The sequence below is a fragment of the Lonchura striata genome, chromosome 5 (genome assembly GCF_046129695.1).
Source record: "Lonchura striata isolate bLonStr1 chromosome 5, bLonStr1.mat, whole genome shotgun sequence".
NCBI classification, from domain to species: Eukaryota; Metazoa; Chordata; class Aves; order Passeriformes; family Estrildidae; genus Lonchura; species Lonchura striata.
This window is the reverse complement of record NC_134607.1, coordinates 1912174-1934807: the sequence shown is the minus strand read 5'-3', so window position 1 is coordinate 1934807 and position 22634 is coordinate 1912174. Positions and strand designations below refer to the sequence as shown.

The following is a 22634-nucleotide window of genomic DNA, read 5'->3' as shown; positions in this document are numbered from 1 at the left end:
GTGGGATGTAGGTGGTGATATTAATTGGTGGAGCAGGGAACTCGAGTCTCGCCGTGTAAATTGAGGCTCTGGATCTGCTCCTCCTCTAACCACATGGCAACTTCAAAATTCCACAGGCCCTCAAGCGAGAACTAGGAGAAAAAAGACATCTTTGGACCCAGAAACTCCAGCTTTTGGAAAAATGCAATGAGTCCTTAGACAAGGATTTTATTCGAGTGGCAGGCAACCTGAGGAGAACCAAGACAGAACAGCTTCACCTAAGGAAAGAGCTCTCTGCTAGGTACTCCTTCAAAGCATGTGTGTCTTTTTTTAGGGGGAGGAGGTTGGGTTTTGGTTTGGTGTTGTTTGGTTTTGGTTTGTTTTCTTCTGGTTGCTTAGCTGTTTAGTATCTTATTTTGGGGTGGGTTTTTTAGTGGAACAAAGACTATTGAATTCTCAAGAATTTTTTTTCACAGAGGAAATGATCTTCTGTTTTGGAGAGTGGATCTGGTTTTAGCCCAAGGTTTACACTGTGTAGGAGTTAAGGTTTGTGTCTGAACTGATGTAGAGTCTTGAAGATGTCTTTGAACACACCAGGGAGACCACAAACGGAGAAGTCAAAGCAGGAGGGCACTGCCTATTGAGCAGGTGCAGCAATTAAAAAAACTGTTTGGTTTGTGTGAAGGAGGAGAGCTGTTCAATATCTATGTGCAGGTATTTTTGCTTTGGGATACAGTTGCTAGGCTCAGGGAAGATGTCTCAATTTGCCAAGGGTGTAGCTTCAATGAGTTGTCATTAAATATGCAAGTGTAACTTTTTTGGCATATGGTTCTTTCTATGAGTTGTGATCTTAGAAACAGGATCAAAAAGTGGCCTGGGCTGGAAAAGACTTTAAAGATCATCCAATTCCAAGCCCCTTCTATGGGCAGGGACACCTTCTGCTATTCCAGGTTGCTCCAAACCCTGTCCCTAGGTTTGGGATGTTCCCAGGGCTTGGCAGCCCTGAGAGCTGATGCAGAGCAGTTGTACCATACTTTTGCCAGACTTAGCTTCCCTGAACCACCTACTACATGCTCTCCCTCCACCTGGAAAAGAGCTGATAAAAATACTGATGGCTTGGTTTCTTAAAGCTGTCTCTATCAAAATTGTTTCTGATGAAAGCAATAACAACAACAACAAAAAAAACCCCTGAAGTGAGGTAGAGAGGAAATGGGCAAGGGCTTCTGCAGTGGAAAAGAAGGGTTTCATTGAAAGCCATCCTCTTTAGCACCAGTTCTGATGGCATCTGCTTGCTGTCAAATGTGAAGAAATCAATCCAGTGAAGCAGTAATAGCTCTTGGGTATCTTTTTCTAGTATGACTGCCTCTATATCCATCCAACCACTATTTCTCCCAAACCCTGAGTAGACATTCTGTCGTCCAAATTGCAAAAGCTTGCCTCACAGAGCTCTTGCTTCTGGACACTTCTCTGCTGATTCCCGCGTGGTACCCAGAAACATTACAGAAAGCCTTCATCCCCTTCTTGCTGTGAAAAAAACCCTTTTTGATTCCCTGGTGCTGGATTCTGGGGAGCTGCAGTGTGTCACAGCTGACTTTTGGTGCATGTCCCAGCAGCCAGAGCGTGTCACCTCCCAGGCCAGCCTGCTCTGAAAATGTCACTTACGGGCTGTGGTTTCTGCTGTCTCTCGCTCCGCAGGCAGCACAAGATAGAAACTGCCAAACAGCTACAAGAAGAAGCTGCTGGCCAGGCAGAAGCCCTGTGTTTAGAGCTGCAAAAAGCCACCAAGCAGCTGGAGGATGCCAGCAAGCACGTAAGGGGCAGCCCAGTTCCCTCTGTGCGGGGAAGCAGGGGATGCGAAGGGTTGCGCGCGGCTGCCCTCGGGGAAGGCAATAGCGTGTTCCGAATGCTGTGCCTCCTGAGAAAGTGGAACCAGCAGAGGAAGTAAAATTTGAGGGGGTGGTGACAACAGTTTGCTGATGAAAGAGGCAGCATTGCATATTTGTGGTGGCTTAAAAAAAAAAAAAAAGAGAAAAGAGGGGAAAAAAAAAACGCACCCAAAAATAGCTTCCATGCACAGTCCACCCCAACGTAAAAATGCAGAAGTTCACAGGGAGCTTTATCACTTCCTGAGAAAGAACAGATGCAGTTTGGTTTCATTTACATGAACTGTTGAGGCTCCTTGTGCTAGCCAGGCTGCTTTATTTTATTTTTTTTTTATTCCTTTTTTCCCTAAATATTGTTTTGTGCTTAGGCGGAGGATCAAGTTGAAGCATTTCACTCTGCTCGTGAAGAAGCAGCATCCTTGAAGAGCAAGTTGGAGGAAGCCATTTCTGAGCAGCAGAAGCTCAGGGATGTGAATGCAGCTTTAGCAAGCACTTGCCAGGTGCTTGAGGAGAAGGTGGAAGACCACAAAAGTGAGTAACTTCTGGCAATGTGCCAGCGTTCACTTTTTGCATGGGCAAACATTCCAGGGTTTAGTTACATAAGGGGAAATAGGACTGATCTGCAGGTCATCCAGTAAAATGCTCTGTGGAGTCTTGCTTGTTGTTTAGGGATTTTTTTTCCCCCTTTTTCTCCTACTTTTCTTTCTGCTTGAAGAGATCTGCCATCATCTGAGCTGAGAAGTGGGTGGGATCCACCAAAGCTTCAGAAGCTCCCAACAAAACCCCCAGTCCTAGGGGGGGAATAGTAATGCCACAGATGGCACAGGTACTCCTTTACCAAAAGTGCTGTTTCCCACCTTATTCCTAGCAAAGACATCCCTCTTTCTTAAGCTTCCTGAACAGATAGACTTGATATTTGTACATTCTGTGTTCTGTTTGCTGGTTGTTGTTTGCTCTGTGTTTTTGACTGGCTGTGTGGTGTTAGGCTGCTCTCTTTAGTGGCAAGCAATCCTGTCACTGCCTTGTACACGTGCAACTTCTGCCATGAAAACTTCATATTGCCTCTTTCTTACTCACTTCCTGACACCAGCACCTCAATAATAGTTAAATAGTGCAGAGGTCTGAATCCAGAACATGTGGCTGTTTCTTTTCCAACCCTGAAGTCTGATCACTTTCTTACAGAAAAGGGATTTTACTGATTTGAGCCTTCTGTTTTGCCCTCAGGCACGCAGTTGCCATATATGCTCAACAAATATGTGTGCATTGCAAACAACTCCACATGAACCACTGTTTGTCTTGCCAGAAAAACTCCTTGGGACCCTTTGCTTTAGCTCTGAGGCACAACTTTTCACTAATATGGCAGAAATGGCCCCAAACTGTGCTTGCCCCCCTCTGACCAGTGTTTTGGTGTTGTTCATGTGTGTGTTCTCATGTTGCTTTCCTGCTTCCCACAAACAGTGCAGCTGCTTTATTTTGCTCTTAGCAAGAGCATGACAGTGGAAACAGTTTGTCATTTTCCAACACTCCTGCAAAGTGAGTAGATCAAGAGAGAGAACCCCAGATATGTAAAAGTGGTGCCACTGTGACTAAACCTCCTTCCCCCCCAAAAAAAAAATAGTCAACCCCCAAAGAAACACCACCACCCTGAAAATAGCTAGGACCTTGGCTTTAAATTACTCCAGTGACTTTACAGAAATCTTTCTGTAGATAAACTGTCAGATGTGTGGAAAATTTGAAAAGTGTTATGAAGAACAGGGCTGACAAACAAAGCTGGCACTGAAGGAAAGAATTAAAGCACTTTATATTGGTTCCTGTAGAAAGGCAGACAGGTCTGGTGCCCCTTCTGAGTGAAGGGCTGGGCTGTGGTCTCCTTCTCACCTGCCCATTCCAACCCCCTACCTGCATGGGAAGAGAGGAAAAATGCTTCTTAATACAAAGCCCATGGACTTTACAACTTCTGTACAGGATGTCAGGTGGAAAGGCCAAATATTCCTCTTCCCCTAATCTGCAAATGAAGGATCTGTTTCCACAGGGAGCTGTGGCATCCTATCACTAACAATGTGGGGAAGCATTGCCCTTGATCTGCAGGTGAAGATGTCCAGTGTTTTCTCTTTCCTTTGAAAAAGCTGCTTCAGGCTTAACCAGACTAATGCAAACTACAATAAGTTCTGACAAGGAGTAGCTAGAGATGCTGTGACATCGGGTTGCTTGTTACCAAGTTGTTAGGAGCCCTCTTAGACTTGTAAATGTCTCTTCATAGCAACTGCTAATGCCCTGAGATGGGAACTGCTGCAGAGGCGACTCTGTGAATTGCTGTGCCAGGTATGGTGCTGGGAGCAGGAAAGGTGGATTTGCACAGGAAGGGCTCTGGTGGAAGGACAGCACAGCTGAGACCAGCTGCAAACAATTTGGCAGCCCCTGGTATCTTTTCTAGCACGTGCCTAAGCTGCATGTACAAATCTGCACGTAATTTTCCTTATTCAGCATTCTGGGAAAATGTGTCGGGACTTAAAGGTGTGGTGTTGGTCTGCACTGTGAGAATTCTTGGTGATCCTGTCAAAAGGAACTGAAGGAAGCCTTCCCTGATCCACTGGTGTGATTTTTTTTTTTTTTTTTTTTTTTTTGTCCCACAGCCAGCCCTCACTTCTGCAGACAGGCTTGAAAACAAATGTTTAAAATCTCCTATTTTTTCCAGTATCCAGACATGGGAATAGGCAGTGAAACAGTTATTAACTTTGTGGCTCTCTGTGGAGAAATACATTGGAAATTACATAACTGTGGAGTCTTTGCTTTGAATACAATTACTTACTTCAACTTTGAGAGGGGGTGGAGGAAGAAACACTGTGGAGACACTTTTTTCCTAACTGGTTCTAGTAAGGAATGCTACAGCTCAGGATCTGAGTGCTCTGGATTCAACACAGACCAACAAGGTGTTTAAAAGGCTGAAGGTCCTGAAATGTCCCCTAGGCTGTGACAGGGGCATCAGAGAGTCAAACCTGGGCTGTCTGCATGTGAATAAAACTTATGTTTGTACATAATGGTCTGCAGAATTAAAGGCTGGAAGCAGCAAGGGGAAACAGCTGCAGAGTTTTGCAGTTGCAGTTTTGTAATTGTGAGCTACAAGTAGTTCACTTGGAAAGATAAAGTTGTGTTTTGCTTACAATCAGTGGTGTAGTGCTCCTTCTCCTTCTCCTTTTTTTTTTTTTTTTTTTTGGTTATTTTTCTTTCCTTACCTGCCTGCCTTAAACTCTCTCTTACAACAGTGCTGTGCAGAGTTAGAATCTGACTACGCTCTGCTGCCCACATTAGCTGAGCATGTAAAAGGGAAGGTAAGTGTGCTTGCTGGGATCATTGCTGAGCCTGTTCAAATGGGATGCTGGCTTTATTTGGGTGGGGGTTTTTCCCTTCATCACCTCAGAGAAATACATAATGTTTCTAATGAGAAACTTCGATGGGTTAAACATTCAGTAAAAGTAATCTAAGATCAATGTGTGTAGGCATGCAGGTGTTTACATGTGTACAAAAGCCTATTCCAAACCTTTTTGTGAAGCCAGGGTTCCACTGCCTCTGAAGCACAACCCAGATATGTGATAAAGGGCTTTTTGAGAAAGATCAGAGTCTGAAGATGGCACTACTTCCAATTTCTTTTCCATTTTTCATTGTTTAAGCAACATTAGGTCAAAATTAGCTGTGCACATGTTGCTTCAGAAGTTGTCTCAGATGCCATCTTCAGATGACACCTCTTGGCTTGGCTGAAATAGTGTGATTAGGATTTTTTTCTTTTTACCCCCTTCACAGGGTTTGAGTGGCTGCTTTGGTTCTCCTCTCAGGCTCATCTTGCCTGGTTTTGGAGGATTTTTTTCCAGACCTAGCTTGAGCCAACACATTTTGTTGCAAGCTTAAAGTTTCATTATCCTGCCTCTTCCTGTAACTGTTCTGCTCATTAAAGATATGAGCTCTTCTGCTTTTCTAGACAAAAAAGCCACAGAAGATGTATTTGTGTAACTGTTGGTGTTACATTATGCAGATGCCTGTGTGGGGGGGGAGTTGGTGGCATTAATGTATTCAGTGTGGTGGAACAGCAGCACTTGTTATTTTTTCAATTAGCAGCTCCATTGCTCCAAAAGACCATGGAATGAAGGACCTACCTGGTACTCCGACCTTCCCTGGGCACTGCCCTTGGGTGTTTCACACTGGCACAGCTCCCCTCTGCTAGGTAAGACCTGGTAGTGTTGGACATTTGTCTTTCACCTGAAATACAGAAAGAGTCAGCAGAATAGTCTCAGTAGTGCGGAGTGTGCTGTTAGGATGTGGAAAATCTGTTGTGGGCTTTAACCTATTTCTGCAGGTAATCCAGAAATCTGAACCATGATTACCGTGCTTGCAATGAAGGGCCTGAAGAGGTGACTGTCTGTCAACCTGACAGACAATTCCCAAAATCTTCAGGAACTCTTGGTATAAATCATAGATCCAAGTATATACCTGTGAGGATGCTTGTCAGTCTGGACCCAGAGGGTGTGAGTGCTGTTCTTTCCATTCCCTCTGGCTGGCACATCCTGACATGTCCTGCTCCTTGATTGCTGAGCTGAGGGCAGTCCTGGTTTAACAACCTGAGCAGTAACAGAGCTACTGAGAATAAAATAAAAGTGAGAGAATGGTTTGGGGAGGGAGTTTAAAGATCAGCTAATTCCATCCCCCTGTCATGGGCAGGGACATCTTCCACTATCCCAGCTTGCTCTGAGCCACATCCAACCTGGCCTTGGACACTGCCAGGGATCCAGGGGCAGCCACAGCTGCTCTGGGCAACCTGTGCCAGTGTCAACTCAGCCTTCTCAAATGCAGGGTGCTGCATTTGGGATCTCACATGCAAGCATTTCTCCCGGCAGTGAACTGGTACCACACAGAGCCTCTCATCACACAGACTATAAATGTTCAGGTGTAATTCCAGGCCTTATTGATGGGAATGGAAGCAAATCTATCTTGGCTGCACATACTCTTATTCAGAGCATTCTGCTGCTCTGAGAGGGTTGTTTCAGTTGGCCAAACTCTCCATCTACACAACAAGTTGAGGCCACACAACCGAACCCATTCTTACCAAGATAGAAGTTGCCTTATTATAAATCTGCTTGGTTGGTCTGCCTTTTGATTATTTTAGAGTTAGCCAAAAAACTGACTTGTAACTAACTCTGACTTGGCCAAGGACCACCTCTCTTCGTGTGTGTCCTTCTTAACAGATGCTCTGACCTTGGAGACCTCCTGCCCAAGTAACCCTTCTGGGCACAGCTGGAACCAGCCTTGCAGGAACAGCTCTGGCAGCTGCACCTTGGAGAGGTATGATGTGGGACTCGTGTCCAGGTCAGATGTGACATCGGGAGGATGCAGGTAAGATGGCATAATAACCTTTTTGGGGTGAAGGGGGGAAGAGTCAACCCAGCAGATTCCATGTGCTGGGTTCAGCTGCAGGGCTGTCCCTTAGAGGGAGTGCTGGATACCTGGTGATCAGCCCATGAGGATCCAGGGCAGCACTTTGCTTCTATTCACAGGTACCAGAGTTCTTTACTGGAACTGCTGGTAACCAGCCAAATACAGTGATGGGGTTTCCATTTCATGCTGGAGAACTGAGACATAATTTAGGCATTCTTTTCTATTGTCCATGTTTAACTCACAATTGACATTCTCATTATCCATTATTCCCGAAATCCTCTTGGCTTTGAGGAGTCACTTTTCTTTTACCAGAGCTTAGAGCAGGAATTCTGGGGTCCTTTCCCATCAAGCTGCCTCCTTAGATCTTTAAGATAGAGATTGAACTGCTTGAGATTATGAAAGCTGAAGTGAATTGCAGTGAATATTTTAAAAGATGAGGATGTTCCTGAAGGTGCAGAAGCAGGCAGTCTGCAGCAAGAGACTCAGCAGCTCTCAAAGCTTTTGTCACTGGTTTTCTGTAGAATAGTGCAGTGTGGAGGAGGTTGGGAAAAGGACTGGTGGTGGTTCTTCTGCTCGGGGGAGGAGGGATTGATGTTGATGAATTTGTCTCTCCCTGAGACACCAGCTGACTGACTGCACAGAGAGTGGTGACTTCAGTTATGTGCTTCAGGAAAATGGGCACTCTATCTCTCTGTTGTTTGGGCAATATGCAAATAAAGCCTGTGTTGCCAGGTGGAAAATATGCTCTGCTGATGACTACACTGATGCAGACCTTCCTGTTTCCATTACAATGATGGACTCTTCACTTGCTGAGGTGAGTGCTGGCTCTGATGCCTGAAACGTGGTTTCGAACAGGCTTGAGCATTTTGTGCCTTGCTCAGACCCAGGTGCAGATGGCTCAGCTAGAAATCAGCACTGCTCCACAGTAGATGGAGCTGGCACCAGTCAAGAGGGTGCTGTGGGGGGTGTTCCCTTCTGTTTGGACATGTTTCTGCAATACCTTGGTTATAAAACTAAGTGTCTTGATGTTTATGTGCAACTGGGTCATGCTTTTAGCAGTGGAGTGTTTTAAATGTGGTTTCAAGGCTGGAGACAGTGCTGGTTCTGCAGTAACAATTGGTTCTGCCAGGGAAGAACTGAGTGTTTTCACTCTTACTCCACTTGCAAGGAGCCACAGGATGCTTCAGCTGGGAGTACTGCCTTTCTTTGCACTTTCTCCCATGGGCACCATGTAACAGCTGAAAAATGCCATCTTTGCTGTAGGAGAGCTTTCCTTCAGCTGCTGTACTCAGCAATGCCTTCACTGCTGCCCTGAATCCTGCACCTACAGCTTGAGCTGCAGTTTCCTTGTGGCAGCAGCAAGAGAAGCTGCAGCTCAGCACACCTGAGCTATGCCTCAGTCCTCACTATTGAAATCTAGACCTCAGCTCCACCACACAGGGCTCCCAATGAGCTTTATAAACTCCTCTGTTGGTGGGGATGGTGGAAGAATATTGTTCACAGGTTTCTGTGAACCTGGAAATAACGTTTTGGGACTAAAGAGCAGCCAGCCTCAGGGTGACCCTGTCTGGTGTATGGTACCTGTGAGTACAACGTGGTCTGGTTGTAGTGGTAAATCAAAGCAGAAAGTGTAGTGTGGGTAGAAAAGTAAGAGTGCTGGGGACACTGTGGTTTCAGCACAGTGGGGTAGAGCAGGTGAAGAACTCCCAGTTTGTGCTGCTACTACTTAAGTGTCCTTAAAAAAGATCATCTCAAGGGTTCCTACTTCATCCAGTCCTTCTGGAAAGTCAGAGCTGTGCAAAGGTCTGTGCAACCCATGTGCTTTGCTGCCCTGGGGCTCTCTGTAGTTTCAGCTGGGCTCAAAAATGTCATTTTCCATTCTTGTTACCACTTTGTAGTATAAGCCTTGTACATGAACGTTCTAAAGGGGGAAATGAAAATGTTAAAGCTTGCCCCAGAGAAAAGGCAAAGGAACTGTGCCCAGTATCTGTTCTAAACACTGACACGTAGGGAATTTTAATATCCTTGTTCAATACAAAAAGTCTCCCTAGTTTTCTTTGGAGTTTTATTACTCTGCAGTTGCAGATATATTTGAGAGCCAAGTGAAGCTCAGGCTTTTTGTTCAGCTTTATAAATGTGGAAGTCATACCAGAGTTTGAAAACCAAACAGGTCTTCCAAATGTTAGTGATTGTTTGGGAGGAGTTATATCAGACTGTGGCCAGAATTCATGGGCTGAGATAGAGAACCCTTGGATTATTATGCTAATCAGAGGGATGGAGGTGGGAAAAGTGATTAGAGATGGGCTTCAGGATCTTCTTTGGCTTTTCTTCCTCATTCAAGGACTGTGCCATTCTCCAGTGCCCTGTGTAAACAGATTTTACTGTGAGGGTGCTGAGGCTCTGGCACTGGCTGCCCCATCCCTGGAAGTGTCCAAGGCCAGGTTACATATTGGTCTGAGCAGCCTGGGATAGTGGAAGATGTCCCTTCCAGTGGTTGGAACTTTGATCTTTAAAGTCCCTTCCAACCCAAACTATTGTGTGATTATAGTTTACTAAGAAATCTAGAATGTGGTGCTTCTCTTTAATTGGGTTTTTTTTTTTCCCCTTTATGTGGACTCCATTGGAGTGTACAATCCTGGTATCCAGCTTAGGGTTCTAAAAAACTGAATTGAGTGTTTTCTTTCGTTGCAAACAGAAACCACTGACCATGTGCCCATCTGGGCAGGGACAGGTAATGTAGCATAATGTATCATTTCAATCAGTTCTAGGTGGTTCAAGGGCTTTTCTGTGCACTTGGGTGCTGTGTGTTAGTTTTAAAAGCCCTTTAGATTTCTTTTCTTTCCAACACGATGGTATTCTCCTGCCCCAGTAGTTCTGCAGACCCAATGGCCTGAACAAGGCAAATGCTTTGCTGAACTTCCTCTGACTTCTGAGAGAATTCAAATAACAATAATAAAAATAGCCTGTATTTGCATTAGGGGAAGCATCCACCTGGCTGGGCCAGGGCTGTGCAAGAGCAGCCCAGCTCTGACAGGGCAGGGAGGGAAAAGGCATTTGCTGATGCTGGGAGCAGCTGGCCACTCTTAAGAGTGACCAGGGCCCTTGGATGCCTCCTGTTCTCATTTGCTGGGTTTCCTCTGAGGGCATTTAAGGGGGAAGGAAAGATACCAGAACACAGGCAATCATTTGCTGATGTGGTTTTTCTGCTGTTTCTCCACACACAAACTTCAGTTGTGTTCTTGGGTGCTTGCTGTGTAGGGAGCTATCTGGCCTTGTTCCTCCTCCTCTTGGAGAGAGGAGTGGGTTTGGGCTGGTTTTGTTTTCTATTCAGCAATTTTCTTCAACAGTGGGTGTAATTCAGCACAAGTCAATACCAACTTAACCCTTTAAACCTCATCATTTCACCCATAAAGAGAGACCAGCCCAACAACTGAATGAGCAAGATGGAGCTTTCCAGGGTGAAATGCAGAAGAGGGATATTGCATATATAGAACTTCCCTCTAAATTAAAAGCCTCAAGAGGATATTGGTTTTGTCTGTGATGTGATAAGACTCGGGTCCAAAACCACACTGTGGCAGCTAGAGGAACATGAGCAAAACTGCCAGCTTTTAATTGTTTGTTCCTCTGCTGTTTGCACTCCAGGGAGGCTTGAGGCCTCTGAAGGGGCTGGGTAATTGTTACGTATTGTTTATTGTAAAACTAGATCCCTTCAGAGGCGGTCACTAAGACACAAAACACAGCACACAAGTTTGCTGTGATCTGGACCACCTGCTTGCTCATGCTGTGACTATTGGCACTTTTATTTACCCAATGAACCCAATGATCCCTACAGCCAAGTGAAGATCTGTGCACCTCGTTTGTAGGTTTTGAGCTCCAGGCCTTGAAAATGGATCTCTCCTGAGGCACAGAGTTAAGATGGAGCAGTGGTGGTGCACTAACACGTTTGTTGGTCATTGAAGATGTGAGCTAGGAGCAAACCATGGAGTCAGGAACCAAAACACATCTCTGAGTTTGGCATTCCTGAGATGGCTTTAGACTAGTGGGTGAATGGGTGAACTTGCCAGCTAGCTCTTCACTGCTGGAATAGTTTAGGCACAGCTGGGGAAAATTAAAGTTTTGACATACTAGTTTTATACTGGCAGTTATCATTCTGGTGCTAACTCTTTTCTCTCTTTCTGAAGATTGACTGTGAGGAGTCAACACCACCAGCCACGCTGATCCCATCCAGGTCAGGGCTTGTGCAAGATTTAAAAGCCTTTATCGAGGTCTGTGTCATGTGATGAGTATCTGAAAGGGTTTTGTTTTGGCAGTGATCACTTAACATCAGCCCGAGAAGCTCTTGCATCCTCAGCGGCAAGCACAGCACCCGTACCAGGTGAGTCCTTAACCTGGGGCTCTGGAAATCCTGGATGTGCCCAGGTCTGTGTGTTTACTGAACAATAAAAGCTGTGTTTTCTGCTGTCTGGTGTTGCAGGTTGCCTTGTTATGGAGGAAAGATCATCCAAGGGCTTACATGAGCGAGGGGAAGATGTGCCAACTTCCATGACAAAAGAGACAAACAGCAATAAGGACCCAGCTGTTCCTGTGTCAGGTACTGTGGCTGCTGCACTGCCTGCCACTCACCCACTGAGGAAATTGTTTGCTTCCAGCACATCTTTGAAGTGAGGAAGCTGAGTAAGAGCAACAATGTGAGAATTTAGGTTTTTGCAAGTGTTTTCACCTGCCAGTGCTCTCAAGCCTCCCTGAAGTGGAGTAGGAATAAAGTTTTTTTACCCCCCCTTACCACAGCACTGCAGGCAAGGGAGCATGAAACAACTTGGTGAGATCTTGGGGCTTGCTCAGCTGGCAAAACAGTGAGTGGATACAAAATCCCAAACCATTTTGACAGGAGAAAAGATGTTTTTATGCATTTAAACAGTTATTTAGTTGGAGAGTGGCACTAAGCACTTTCCTCTCTTTCAAGGCTGTTGCACAAGAAGCTGGGATGGGTCAAGAGGAGAGATGAGGGTAGAGAGATTTGAGTATTGTTCTGTCTTTGCTAGAGCCACCAGATTCTTACCAGCTCTGATGGCTTTCTTCCACTGAACAACTATAAAACCAAAACTGGAGCATGTATATACACTGTATTTAGGCTGTTTTTGTGAAGTTGAGCTGAATAAGCAGCACAGAATACCTGTGCATGCTTGTTTGGAATATTTTTTTAATCTTTACCTCAATATAAGACTACAGTTCTTGTTTGGTTTTGTTTCTTTCCTCAGTACTATCTTCCTGAAATCTAATTCTGTCCCTTCATTTAAAAGTATTTTCTTTCCACTAATTTCCCTCTACTATTAATTTTCATGCATGGTCCAGGTGCCTTTGGCTAAGAGGAAGCAGATATGCAGAACAAATTTAAAGATATTTCAGTAGCTTTAAAGTCTGAGAATTCAGCTATCTGTGCACATGTCTGAAAAAACTGTTCCTAATATTAGAACTGATACATCTCCCCTTGCAGGCTTCAGACTTAAAGCTGGAGTTTTTCTGGTTTTGTTTTTTTTTTTTTTCCCCTGTGCCATTTCTTTGGCTCACAGCTGTGTGTGACTGCATAAACAGGAGAAAACAAAATATTCTAGATATTTTTAAAGGTATAAATACTAATTAAAAGCTGCCTCTTTAAACAGCAAACATACCAACAACAAAAAAAACCCCTCCATGCTGGTAGGAAAATAATAAAATTTATTTATCCAAGGGAATATTACTGTAACTCTTGCATCTTCAACTACATGAAGAACATTGTGTTCTCAGCTGTAGACATATAACGCTTCTTATGGGGATTTTTTCCAATCATAGTTATCATCACACTACTTCCTCTGTGTCTTTATAGTGTTCTCTGCTGCCTCTTTTTCTCAGTGGTCTTTCATGGCATTTGGTGCAGTTTTTTAGCTCAGTTAGCCCGTGGCTAAAATGGTGGGTGTTGGAAGCTGGGTGTATTTTCTTAATCGTTACATTTGGATTTGGGAATGTTTCTCCACAGGACCAAGTCAGATGAAGAAGGAATCCAGCCTGGCCATGGAAGAACACAAGCCTGTGTTGGAAAATGTTTCCAAGCAAGACCCGGTAAGAGTGCTGGTGACAGTGACAAGCCCAGCTGGCTTGGCTGAGCAGTGACAAAGGAGGGGACAGCCCCTCCAGGGCTGGTGTGGCTGCTCCCTCGCTGTACCTCCTCTGCTGTGCTTTTAGGAAGTGGACCAGGAAAAGAAAAATAATAAAGAGTGGAGTGAGGAAGCTCCAGCTGTGGTTCCCAGCAGGAAAGGTAAGGGGGTTTTGTTGAACACCTTCATATTACTGGACCACAAGCTGAGTCTGGAGTTGTGTGGAGAGGTGCAGGGAGCTGCCTGTCCCACACCAAGCATGATCAGAGGGGCTTTCATTTAAGGGCTTGGTACCTGCAGTTGAAGATCAAAATGAAGAGAAGAGCAGTGGTGTCATGAAAATTCTACTCTTATTTCTGCAGATACTAATCTAACCAGTTCCACATTCCTCTAGACAGGAAGAAAATTCTTAGCTGCAAAGGAGTTGGAGTATTTGAAACAGTTCTGGCACTCCTGTTCTCCCCAGAGATTTGTAAAAGAAGCATCTCTGTGCTATCCATGATATGGATGAGCAGGATGTTGTTTCTCCTTAGACACACTCACTCTTCAAATCACCCCCTCTTTTGCCTTTGGAGATCATTAAATGCTGGTGAGGTAGTATAATATACAAATTGCATACCATCCTAAAGCAAAAACCTGCCATTGACCATTTCTGTGCTAATAAGATGACAGCTGAAGTGCCCTGAACATCTGACTTTTGAGGCTTTGTACAAGTGGTAGTGCTGTGGTGCCTCACAACAAATAGAACCTGAGGCACACAAGTTCTTTTCAGTGGTGAAAGCTTAACACTGGAAATCTTGACCGGGGGCTTCTGTGGAAGCTTAAAAGACTCTGATAGGTTGGTTTGGGGAGGCTATATTTTCACTTTGGTCTGAAAATTGGGTTTTTTGTCTCTGTTCTCAGGGAGTTCACCAACTGCAGGTGGCATTAAAGGAGATAAAACCAAGCAAAATGAGCTGTAAGTGCTTTGACTTAGTGATCACCTGCAGGTGTAAATTTAAAGCCACAGTCTTACCCATGGTTCTTTTTTCTTCTCTTACAGTGACTCCCAAAATGAGAAGGAAGTGGAGGTAAGTCTCAACTGCTTGTATCCTGAAGTATTTCAGATATCAGATCTTGTAGATAAACTCTGATTAATATCTTCTCCTATGTAAAAGAATGATCCAGCTTCAACTGGATGTATTTCTGTAGGCTAACTTCTGAACTCTCTTTCCAAGCCTAATGGAAATTTTTGCAAGAGATGGGATGGAGAAAGGTAGAAATCTGTAAAATTGAACAAAGACCTGTCACTACTGTGACATTTGTTTGCAAGCTTGAAGGAGCATAGGTGTGACCTCCTCCCAGGCAGAATGTACTGATTTAAGACAGTTTTGTCAAAAGGCACAGATGGCACAGTGTGCTGCCAGGATGTCACCTCTCCTGGCTGCAGAGCATTCCCACCATCACTACAGATGGGAAGACCTGCTTTAAGGAAGTGGGTCATGTGCACTTATTCTCCTGTATCTCTCCTAAACTTTGGTCACAGGGTATAGCCCCAAATATCATATCAGTGTCCAAATCTACTTAAACTTCTGCATTATTTGGATTCCTCAGAATTTTTTTCTTCTCCCACAACAGGCTGAATTTCTGAGGCTGTCTTTAGGTTTTAAGTGTGACTTGTTTACCTTGGACAAAAGAGTGAAGCTTGAAGAGAGGTCCCGAGACCTGGCTGAAGAAAACTTGAAAAAGGAGATCACAAATGCTGTGAATATGTTAGAGGTCAGTATTGGCCAGGGCTGGTAGGGTGGATGGCATAAGTAGATGTGAGAGTCTCTCTTAAAACAGGGGGAATGTGTGCATGGGATGCATGCTGAGCAAATATGAATGAAGTTCTGGAGCAATGCAATTGAAATACAAAAGATTACAAGGGATAACCTTGATCCAAATGCATTGTGTGCTCAGGTAGTGGAAAGTTTTTCTGTTGCACAAACATCTGATCTCTGCTTCAGCTGCTTTTATGCTCCAGTCTCTGCCCACTGGAGCTCTCTATCAAGTTACACTGATTAAGGATGTTGATGTGGGCCTGAATGCAGCTCCTCAGTGTCATTGGCTCAACCCTTCATTCTCTGTTAGTAATTCACACCAGTTTTCTTACCAATGTGTGCTCTTAGGCATTAGTTCCTTTGTGTGAAGAAGATAACCAGGCACAGGAGATCATTAAGAAGCTGCAGAAAAGCCTGCAGTTCCTTAGCCAATACGCAGCTCGAGTTGCCAGCAGAGCAGAGATGTTGGGAGCTATTAATCAGGTAACACTTTCCATCTAAAAGTACTTTGTATAAACCTAAAACCTTCCAGTTGTGTCAGGATAGCCACATTTTCTTTCTGGGCTTATGCTTCCAGGACTGGATTTGGGAATCTGGTGTGTGTAACTGGTCAGGACAGCTTAGTCCTGGTCTTCTCTTCTCACTCTGTGTCCTTATAAGGAATCCCAGGCACTGAGAGCAGCTATGCTTCAGTAGTTATTGCACAAAAACCCACAGGAGAAATTAGGTACTGCTTAAAAAAAAAAAAACATAATAAAGGCTTTTCAGCAGTGAGATGTACAAAAGGTGTGGTAACAATAGCCTTGATGCTGCAAAGGTTGTTCTGTGCCTTATGGAAAGGGCAGCTTATCAGCAAAATCTATGGAAAGTCACAAAGCCCTGCTCAAATGTTAGGTGTAGTTGTGTATAACACCCCAGAGCAGCACAAAAATTTGACTTGGTAATACCAGCAAATGCATCGTGGCAGCTGAGACTGTAGATCAGAGGAGATGATGATGGTGAGTTTTAAGTGCTTGTAAAGCTAAAGACTGATTTATTTAGTTTACGACAAGGGTGATCCCCAGAGAAATGAAACCTGTGTAGCATGTGCCAGGACAGGGGCTGTAGTGAAGCTTTGAAAGGGAGGATAAAAGTGAGATTAGCAGAGGAGAGCAGATGCTTAAGGGGGAAATCTCCAAAGATGAGGCAGTTCCTGAGAGCTGCTGCTTTCCCTGTTCCCTCAGGAGAGCCGGGTGAGCAAAGCTGTGGAGGTGATGATCCAGCACGTGGAGAACCTGAAGCGCATGTACGCCAAAGAACACGCCGAGCTCGAGGAGCTCAAGCAGGTCCTGCTCCAGAACGAGAGGTCCTTCAGCTCCCTTGGAGATAGAGGTAATCAAAAAAAGCCTCTTTCCCCTTGCTAGCACCTGCTAGACAAACTCTTATAGCTGCAGAATAGTTGTATAATCCCTCCACATCTTAGGTGATAGAATTATATGGTTGTTTTATCTCCCCTTCTAAAAAGCAGGGGGAGAAAATAGCCAACTATTAACACTATTCATATTATTATCAATATTAATAACTAACACTATTATTAAACACTATTAATATTAACACTATTCAGCTTTCTGAAGTTAAATTTGTACTTAAGCTGTCGTGGATCTTGGGGTGGGTGTGTGGGACCACTGCAAGTACACAGGAATGTCCTGGCTTGCAGCAAAGTGCATGGAGTGTGCTGGTGGCAATCTTATTCCTTGTGAGTAGTAGGTTTGGGTGCTTGTTCACAGTAGCTGTTTCTAATTAGCTGAGCTTTGGCTGCTTTCTACGGCTGCACCCTGCCCTTTTTTACATAGGAATTACAAACCCCTTGAGTGCAGGGGGCCTCTATTTTCCCTTCTACAAGCAGCCAGGTTTGCAGGCAGTGCTGTGCACTTGTACCTTTGTCAGAGAAGTATTAAATTCTTCTGAGAAATAGCATGTGTTTTTTAAACGCCAAAAAGGAAGTCTTCCACACCATAAAATCCTTGCAGGAGCCTTTTGAATTACAGTCCTGACTGTGAAAGACAGTTCTGTAACAGGACACTACCTCAATAATAGCATATATTTTATCATGGTGACAGAAGTTGATGCTTAGAGAGGATGGGTAATGTGTGAATATTACAACTTATTTAATGAAATAGGAAGCTTTTCCCTGAGACCTCATTTCTGATTTCTGAGAGTGCTTTGCTTAAATAAACACTGCAGAAAGTCAGACCTTAGGCTGCAAATTAGACTCACTGCACTCCTGTAAGCAGCAAGTTCCTCCTGCAAAGCTCTGATGTTTGATCTCTTCACAGATGAATCCATGAATAAGAAGCTACCAGGTCCTTTTAATTTTAAGGTAATGATCCTTACATGAAATTTCAAAATATAAGCATGTGTGTGTTTTTCTTTATGTGCTGGTGCTGTGCTTCATGCTTGACTTATGTTTGATGACATCAGCCCATATTTGTGACAGAAAAACACTAAGAATCTACTTTTCAGGCACCCCACCAACCTTCTCAGAGGTCCCCCTTAGAAGATAAAGGTGAAATGGTTGGGCTCTCATTCACTGGTTAAGAAATATTGTTCATTTGTGGTTCTCTTAGAATTAAAGGAGGATTTAGCACAAAAATATGGGAGCAGCTCAAACTGAGTGTAGGAATTCCTCTGAGCAAGGTTAGGGGAATTTAGTTACCTTCAATGTTGGTGTTTTGCTGGAAGCTGTGCAGCCAGCCTCACTCAGGTGGGCAGAAATCACTTACTATGGAAAGAGGCTGCTTGAAAATCTGATTTGATTTGCACTTGAGATTGGATTCTTTGTGTGTCACTTCACGCTAAGTGTCAGTGTCTTTTTTTAATACAGTTTGCACAAAACAGATGGTATTTTGTGTGCTCAGTGGGTAACCCAGTTGTGCCTTTGCTAAGAGCCAGTAATGCCTCTTATTTGTGTAGCCCTCGTCAGCCCTGCGGAGAGTTAGCATTGCAGCAGTGCCCAGGAGTGCTGGGAATGCAGGGATTGGGGTACCACTGGTAAGTGGGGACTGCTGGAGGGATGCTGAGGTGCTTCACCTCCCCAAATCTGGCAGGGATGAAGCATCAGAATGCCAGTGCAGTAAATGTGGCAAGTTTCTCCTCCAGGCCCAGTTCCATGAACCCGATGGGGATGAACGGAGTGACAGATTCAGCAGGAGATCAAGCAGTTGGTAAAGTCACCTGAGCTTGTCTTTGAATTGGGGAAATATTTTTCAACTCTAACCATGCCTGTAGTAAGCAGTTTATGGAGCATCTTGGTGTATAATAATGTTTAGGCTACACCTTTCAGATGAGTTTTATGTGCTATAATAGGTAAATGAGCCTTATGAGCTCACCTTTATTTATTGAGCATTGAGAGCTTTTAAAAAAAAAAAAATCCCTCAACTTTCTTGCTTTAGAACTAAAATCTAAAAAATCTAAATATCTACAGTGCATGGGATGTGTAGTTTTGTTTGGGTCTTTTTTTTTTTAATGATCCTAACTTCAAGCAATTAAATTTGTAAGTTATTTGTCTGAGGTCAACCAAATTATTAGGCTGCTGCTAAATTTCTGATTTTCTGCTCTCTATCTGCTGGGGGAAATCAGAAAAATTTGTTTAACACATGGCAGGGGCAGGCTAGGTGTGAAACAGAATGAGAAGCGTCCTTCGCTGCAGAGGTTCCTCAGCACCTATTCCTGGGCAGAGTATGAAGAGGAGCCTTTTGAAACCAAGTAAGTTCAGCAGCAGCCTCCTCCCAGGTGCACTGGTTTGGTTTTTAATGAGCTTTTAATTCACCACCGGGTCAGGGCTATAAAGCCAAGCTGTTGTGAATTTGGCAAAGCTTTGGAGCTGTTGATTCTTGTTTACAGGAACGAGCAGTTGGAATCACCTGCTGAAGTACAGGAACAACCAACTAGGAAGGAAAGTGTCTCTGAGAAAGGAAAATACCCACCCAAATGGACCCTGGAGTCAATGTAAATTTCTTTCACAAGTTAAAGCCATGTTTGGGAGGTGCACATGGGAAGAGGGTTCAAACAAAAGGCCAGGACTTTCAGTGCTTTCTACGAGCAAGATTTCTTGCTGCTCTTGCAAGGCAGCTGTTGTGAATTCTCTTTAGAAGCAGTGTGAAGTACAGGGAGCATGGGTGGATGGGTGAGCTTATCAAGAATTTGCTTCCTTGTCTGTGTTTTAAGCACAGAACAGAAGCTCCCAAAAGAGTAACAACCTACCACTTTCAATGTTTGTGGGATTGTAGTTGGCTTTAAGGCCTTTTAGGGTGGGGTGGGAAGAGTTGCACTTTTTGGGGAGATACTGAAGGGCTCTGTGCTTTCCTGCCCAGGAGCAACTCGATGTCAGCGTGGGCATCCCACTTGAAGGCTTCCTTCTGCAACGCTAACAAAACCCTCTGGGTGTCCGTGTCCATCCTGGTCCTGCTGGCTGCTCTCACCAGCTTCCTGACGGGGCTGTCCCTGCAGAGGCCGGCGGATGCAGCCCCCGTGGGCACTGGGGACTCGTGGAGGTCTCTGCAGCAGCTGCTGTGGCCCTACACACGACTGCAACACAATGGCCCTCCCCCAGTATAACCCCGGCTCCACTGCCAGGGCTCTGCAGGACAGGAGCTGAAGCATTATTTAAGGTTACGCATCTGGATTTGTTTTGTTGGATTCTGGGTATTTTTCGCGGGGCGGGGGGGGGGGGGGGAGATGAGTTTTTTTCTTTAAAGCATGACTTGAAATAAAAAAAAAATATATATTTTTCCCATTTTGACAAAAGTCATCTTTAAAAGTAGCTAAAAGTCTCAGTTCTATAGAGGTTTACAACAGAACAGCAATTTTGAACATAGCTAACAATAAATGTGTCTAGGTGGTCTAGCCACAATTGAATAAGAGTTTATTTTGCTCGAACAAAGATAATATGTTTGCATTCCAGAACCTGTTTCAATGTTTTGAATATAAAAGGATTTAAGACTTGAAATGTAACTTTACTGAAAGCTTTTGATAATAAAGTTGTAAAAGAAAGCATGCAGTATTTAGAGTATGCTAAAACTCTGGTAGCAAGGAGCAGCTGATACACAGAATCAATAAACCGGAAGGCAGTTCTTTCCACCTTATCCATGGCTTCACTGCTGGCAGAAGCCTTGAGCATATGGTAGAGTGTGGAGTGGAATTCAGACTCTTCTTCCAGCTCTTCTGAAAAAGCATCACTGGTCTCAGCGAGCTTGAGGTTTTGTACTTTCTCACCGTTGAACATAAAAAGAGACCAGTCATTGTCTTCGGCAGAGCCTGCTGTGAGATGTTCCCTTGCCTGTTGAGGGAAGAAATGCACGGTGAGGTGAAGCCCATGCCGTGGTCAGAGTACGAATTCTAATATTTGTGTGTCACATGCCTTTAACCTGAGAGCGAGGAAGCCACTGCAGCCTTCAGCAGTGGGGTGTGTCAGCTTTCTCCAGCCACACCTGGGAGCGTTTGTCTGGCTGGGAGAAGTTTTAAGCATGTGTTTTAGTTCTCAGGTGGAGGCAGACCAACACTGAGGCTGCTTATTCCTCCTTTGCAGCAGGGAGCAAACGAAACCCTGCAGGCAGTCAGGCAGTCCCAGGTGCTCTTCAGAAAGCTGGCAGAGCAGAGTGCTGATTCTCAAGGGGCCTCTGAAGAGCATGAAGCTCTGTCACCACAGCTCTGGCTAAAGCCTCCCTCGGTGACTCACCAGCTCCATTTTCCTCAGCAAGTGTCTTTGTGGCTGTGCCCTGTGACCCCCGAGAGCTCCCGGGGCAGTCTGTGACACTGAGCTGAGGCAGGGGCTGAAGCCAGCACGGGTCAGTGAATTGTTCCTGTCTAACTGGGCAAGGGTCAGTGCTGCTCTGCTCCGGGCCTTTGCTGGGGCTGCACAAACCTTGAACACGACTCGCTCTGGCCCTGCTTCTCCATTCCACTTGCTGTGAGCAAAAGCAAAAGCGGCTGCAAGCAGAGCCATCTGTTCATAGGCCTTCAGTTCTGCCAGGGCAGCCTGCAGTGCACAAGTGCAGGTCAGACACACAGATCTGTGTCCCTGTGCTACAGCAGTGCCAGGGCCTGCCCTACTCGGCCCCTGGCTCAGCTGGCAGCACAGCAGCTCCCAGAGCAGGAAAGGGTGACTCGAGGGAAAAACAGAAAAACCACCAGGAACCTCTGGCACTCACCTTCCTGGGCACAGGGACATACTTGGGAGAGTACCCTGCTGGGAAAATGTTCACTCCAGCTCTTTTCAAAGCTGCTCTGAGGGCAAAAGGACTCATCCATTTTCCTGTGATGTGGGAAAGCACCTCCTCTTCTTCCACCACTACTGAAGACAACATACACTGATTATCCTGTTGTACAAACCAGTGAAAGCAACTTACTGGTCATGGAAGCTCCTTTCTGGTTTAGGCTTCAAATATTGATATTTTTGCTATGCTGGGTATTGCCCACATCATCTGCTACTCTGGGCTGTGACCTCTCATTTACAGTTCCTAAGCAAGCCAGCTTTGTTAGGAATCAGAAATGACACTGGTGTACTGATGTATGCACTAATCAACAGATGGATAATCACAAGTAGCTTTGAACTTGGAGAAGAAACAAGGAGTAGGCTTCTAGAAATCCCTGTATTTCTCTTGGTAGAGCTGAGAGGAGAGAGGAACCCTTTTCAGCTCTCTAACAGGTGCCACAGGCTTCAATGCAGCAAGACAAAAGCAGCAGCAAAGCTCTGACTGAAACTTAGCAGAGCAAATGCACAGGTGCTGTCTCATAGTAAAGAAGTGAAATTAAAACCAGTGCATTGCTTGGAAAGGATTCTAATTGCTCCTGTGGAAGCATCCCAAACTCTTAATCAGGGACACTGTAATAATAATGGTTTTTTTTAACTGCAAATGTATGATTAGAAGATTATTGACAGTACCTTAATTTGTATCTGAATGGTTGCAAAGACTGCAGTAACTGTGAAGAGTCCTTCATCCACACCGGCAGGGTGCAATTCCCAGGCCTGATAGGGCAGGTTCAGGTGAGCATCCTGGAGGAGGGCTACTGTGTAAAAGGCACCCATGCCAAAGGTTTCTTCTGCTTCATAGGTTATCTTTCTGATGCCATCAGTTCTCAACTTCTGGCCTGCACAAAGAGGCTGGAAAGATGTACATGGAAGGCTTCTGCTAGTAATGTTGAAGTAAAACAAAACCAAAAAAAGTAATAATAAAAAAACCTTAAAATCCCCAAATCAATTAACATTCGAGTTCCAAAACTATTTTTGGGTTCCAAGTTGGCCCTTATCTTTGCAGCTGGATTATAACAACTGTCCAACTCAGGTATAAATTCCACTATTGAAATTTAAAATAAATTTATGTCCTAAGTTCATACCTGCAGGATCCCATTGGGATACCACAGGCACTTTAAAATAA

General features: G+C 44.6%; 1 protein-coding gene across 3 annotated transcripts; it reads left to right on the top strand.

Moving 5' to 3' along the window:
* Positions 1 to 2351: 2351 nt before the first annotated feature.
* Positions 2352 to 19907, top strand: IRAG2 (inositol 1,4,5-triphosphate receptor associated 2). Of its 3 annotated transcripts, none has more exons than XM_077783189.1 (21): positions 2352 to 2393; positions 5126 to 5191; positions 5970 to 6078; positions 7097 to 7193; positions 8019 to 8100; positions 11468 to 11514; positions 11597 to 11661; positions 11761 to 11877; positions 13300 to 13382; positions 13506 to 13578; positions 14321 to 14375; positions 14460 to 14487; positions 15035 to 15175; positions 15568 to 15702; positions 16443 to 16590; positions 17535 to 17578; positions 18172 to 18249; positions 18358 to 18422; positions 18862 to 18963; positions 19102 to 19206; positions 19572 to 19907. In XM_077783189.1, the coding sequence occupies exons 5-21, from the start codon at positions 8077 to 8079 to the stop codon at positions 19813 to 19815; spliced, it is 1554 nt and encodes a 517-aa protein (XP_077639315.1). In that variant the 5' UTR covers positions 2352 to 2393; positions 5126 to 5191; positions 5970 to 6078; positions 7097 to 7193; positions 8019 to 8076; the 3' UTR covers positions 19816 to 19907. The 3 variants fall into 3 exon arrangements, with proteins under 3 accessions (XP_077639315.1, XP_077639313.1, XP_077639314.1); XM_077783187.1 differs by having other exon boundaries at positions 7097 to 7244; XM_077783188.1 differs by having other exon boundaries at positions 2353 to 2393; positions 5973 to 6078; positions 7097 to 7244.
* The last annotated feature ends 2727 nt before the right edge of the window (positions 19908 to 22634 follow it).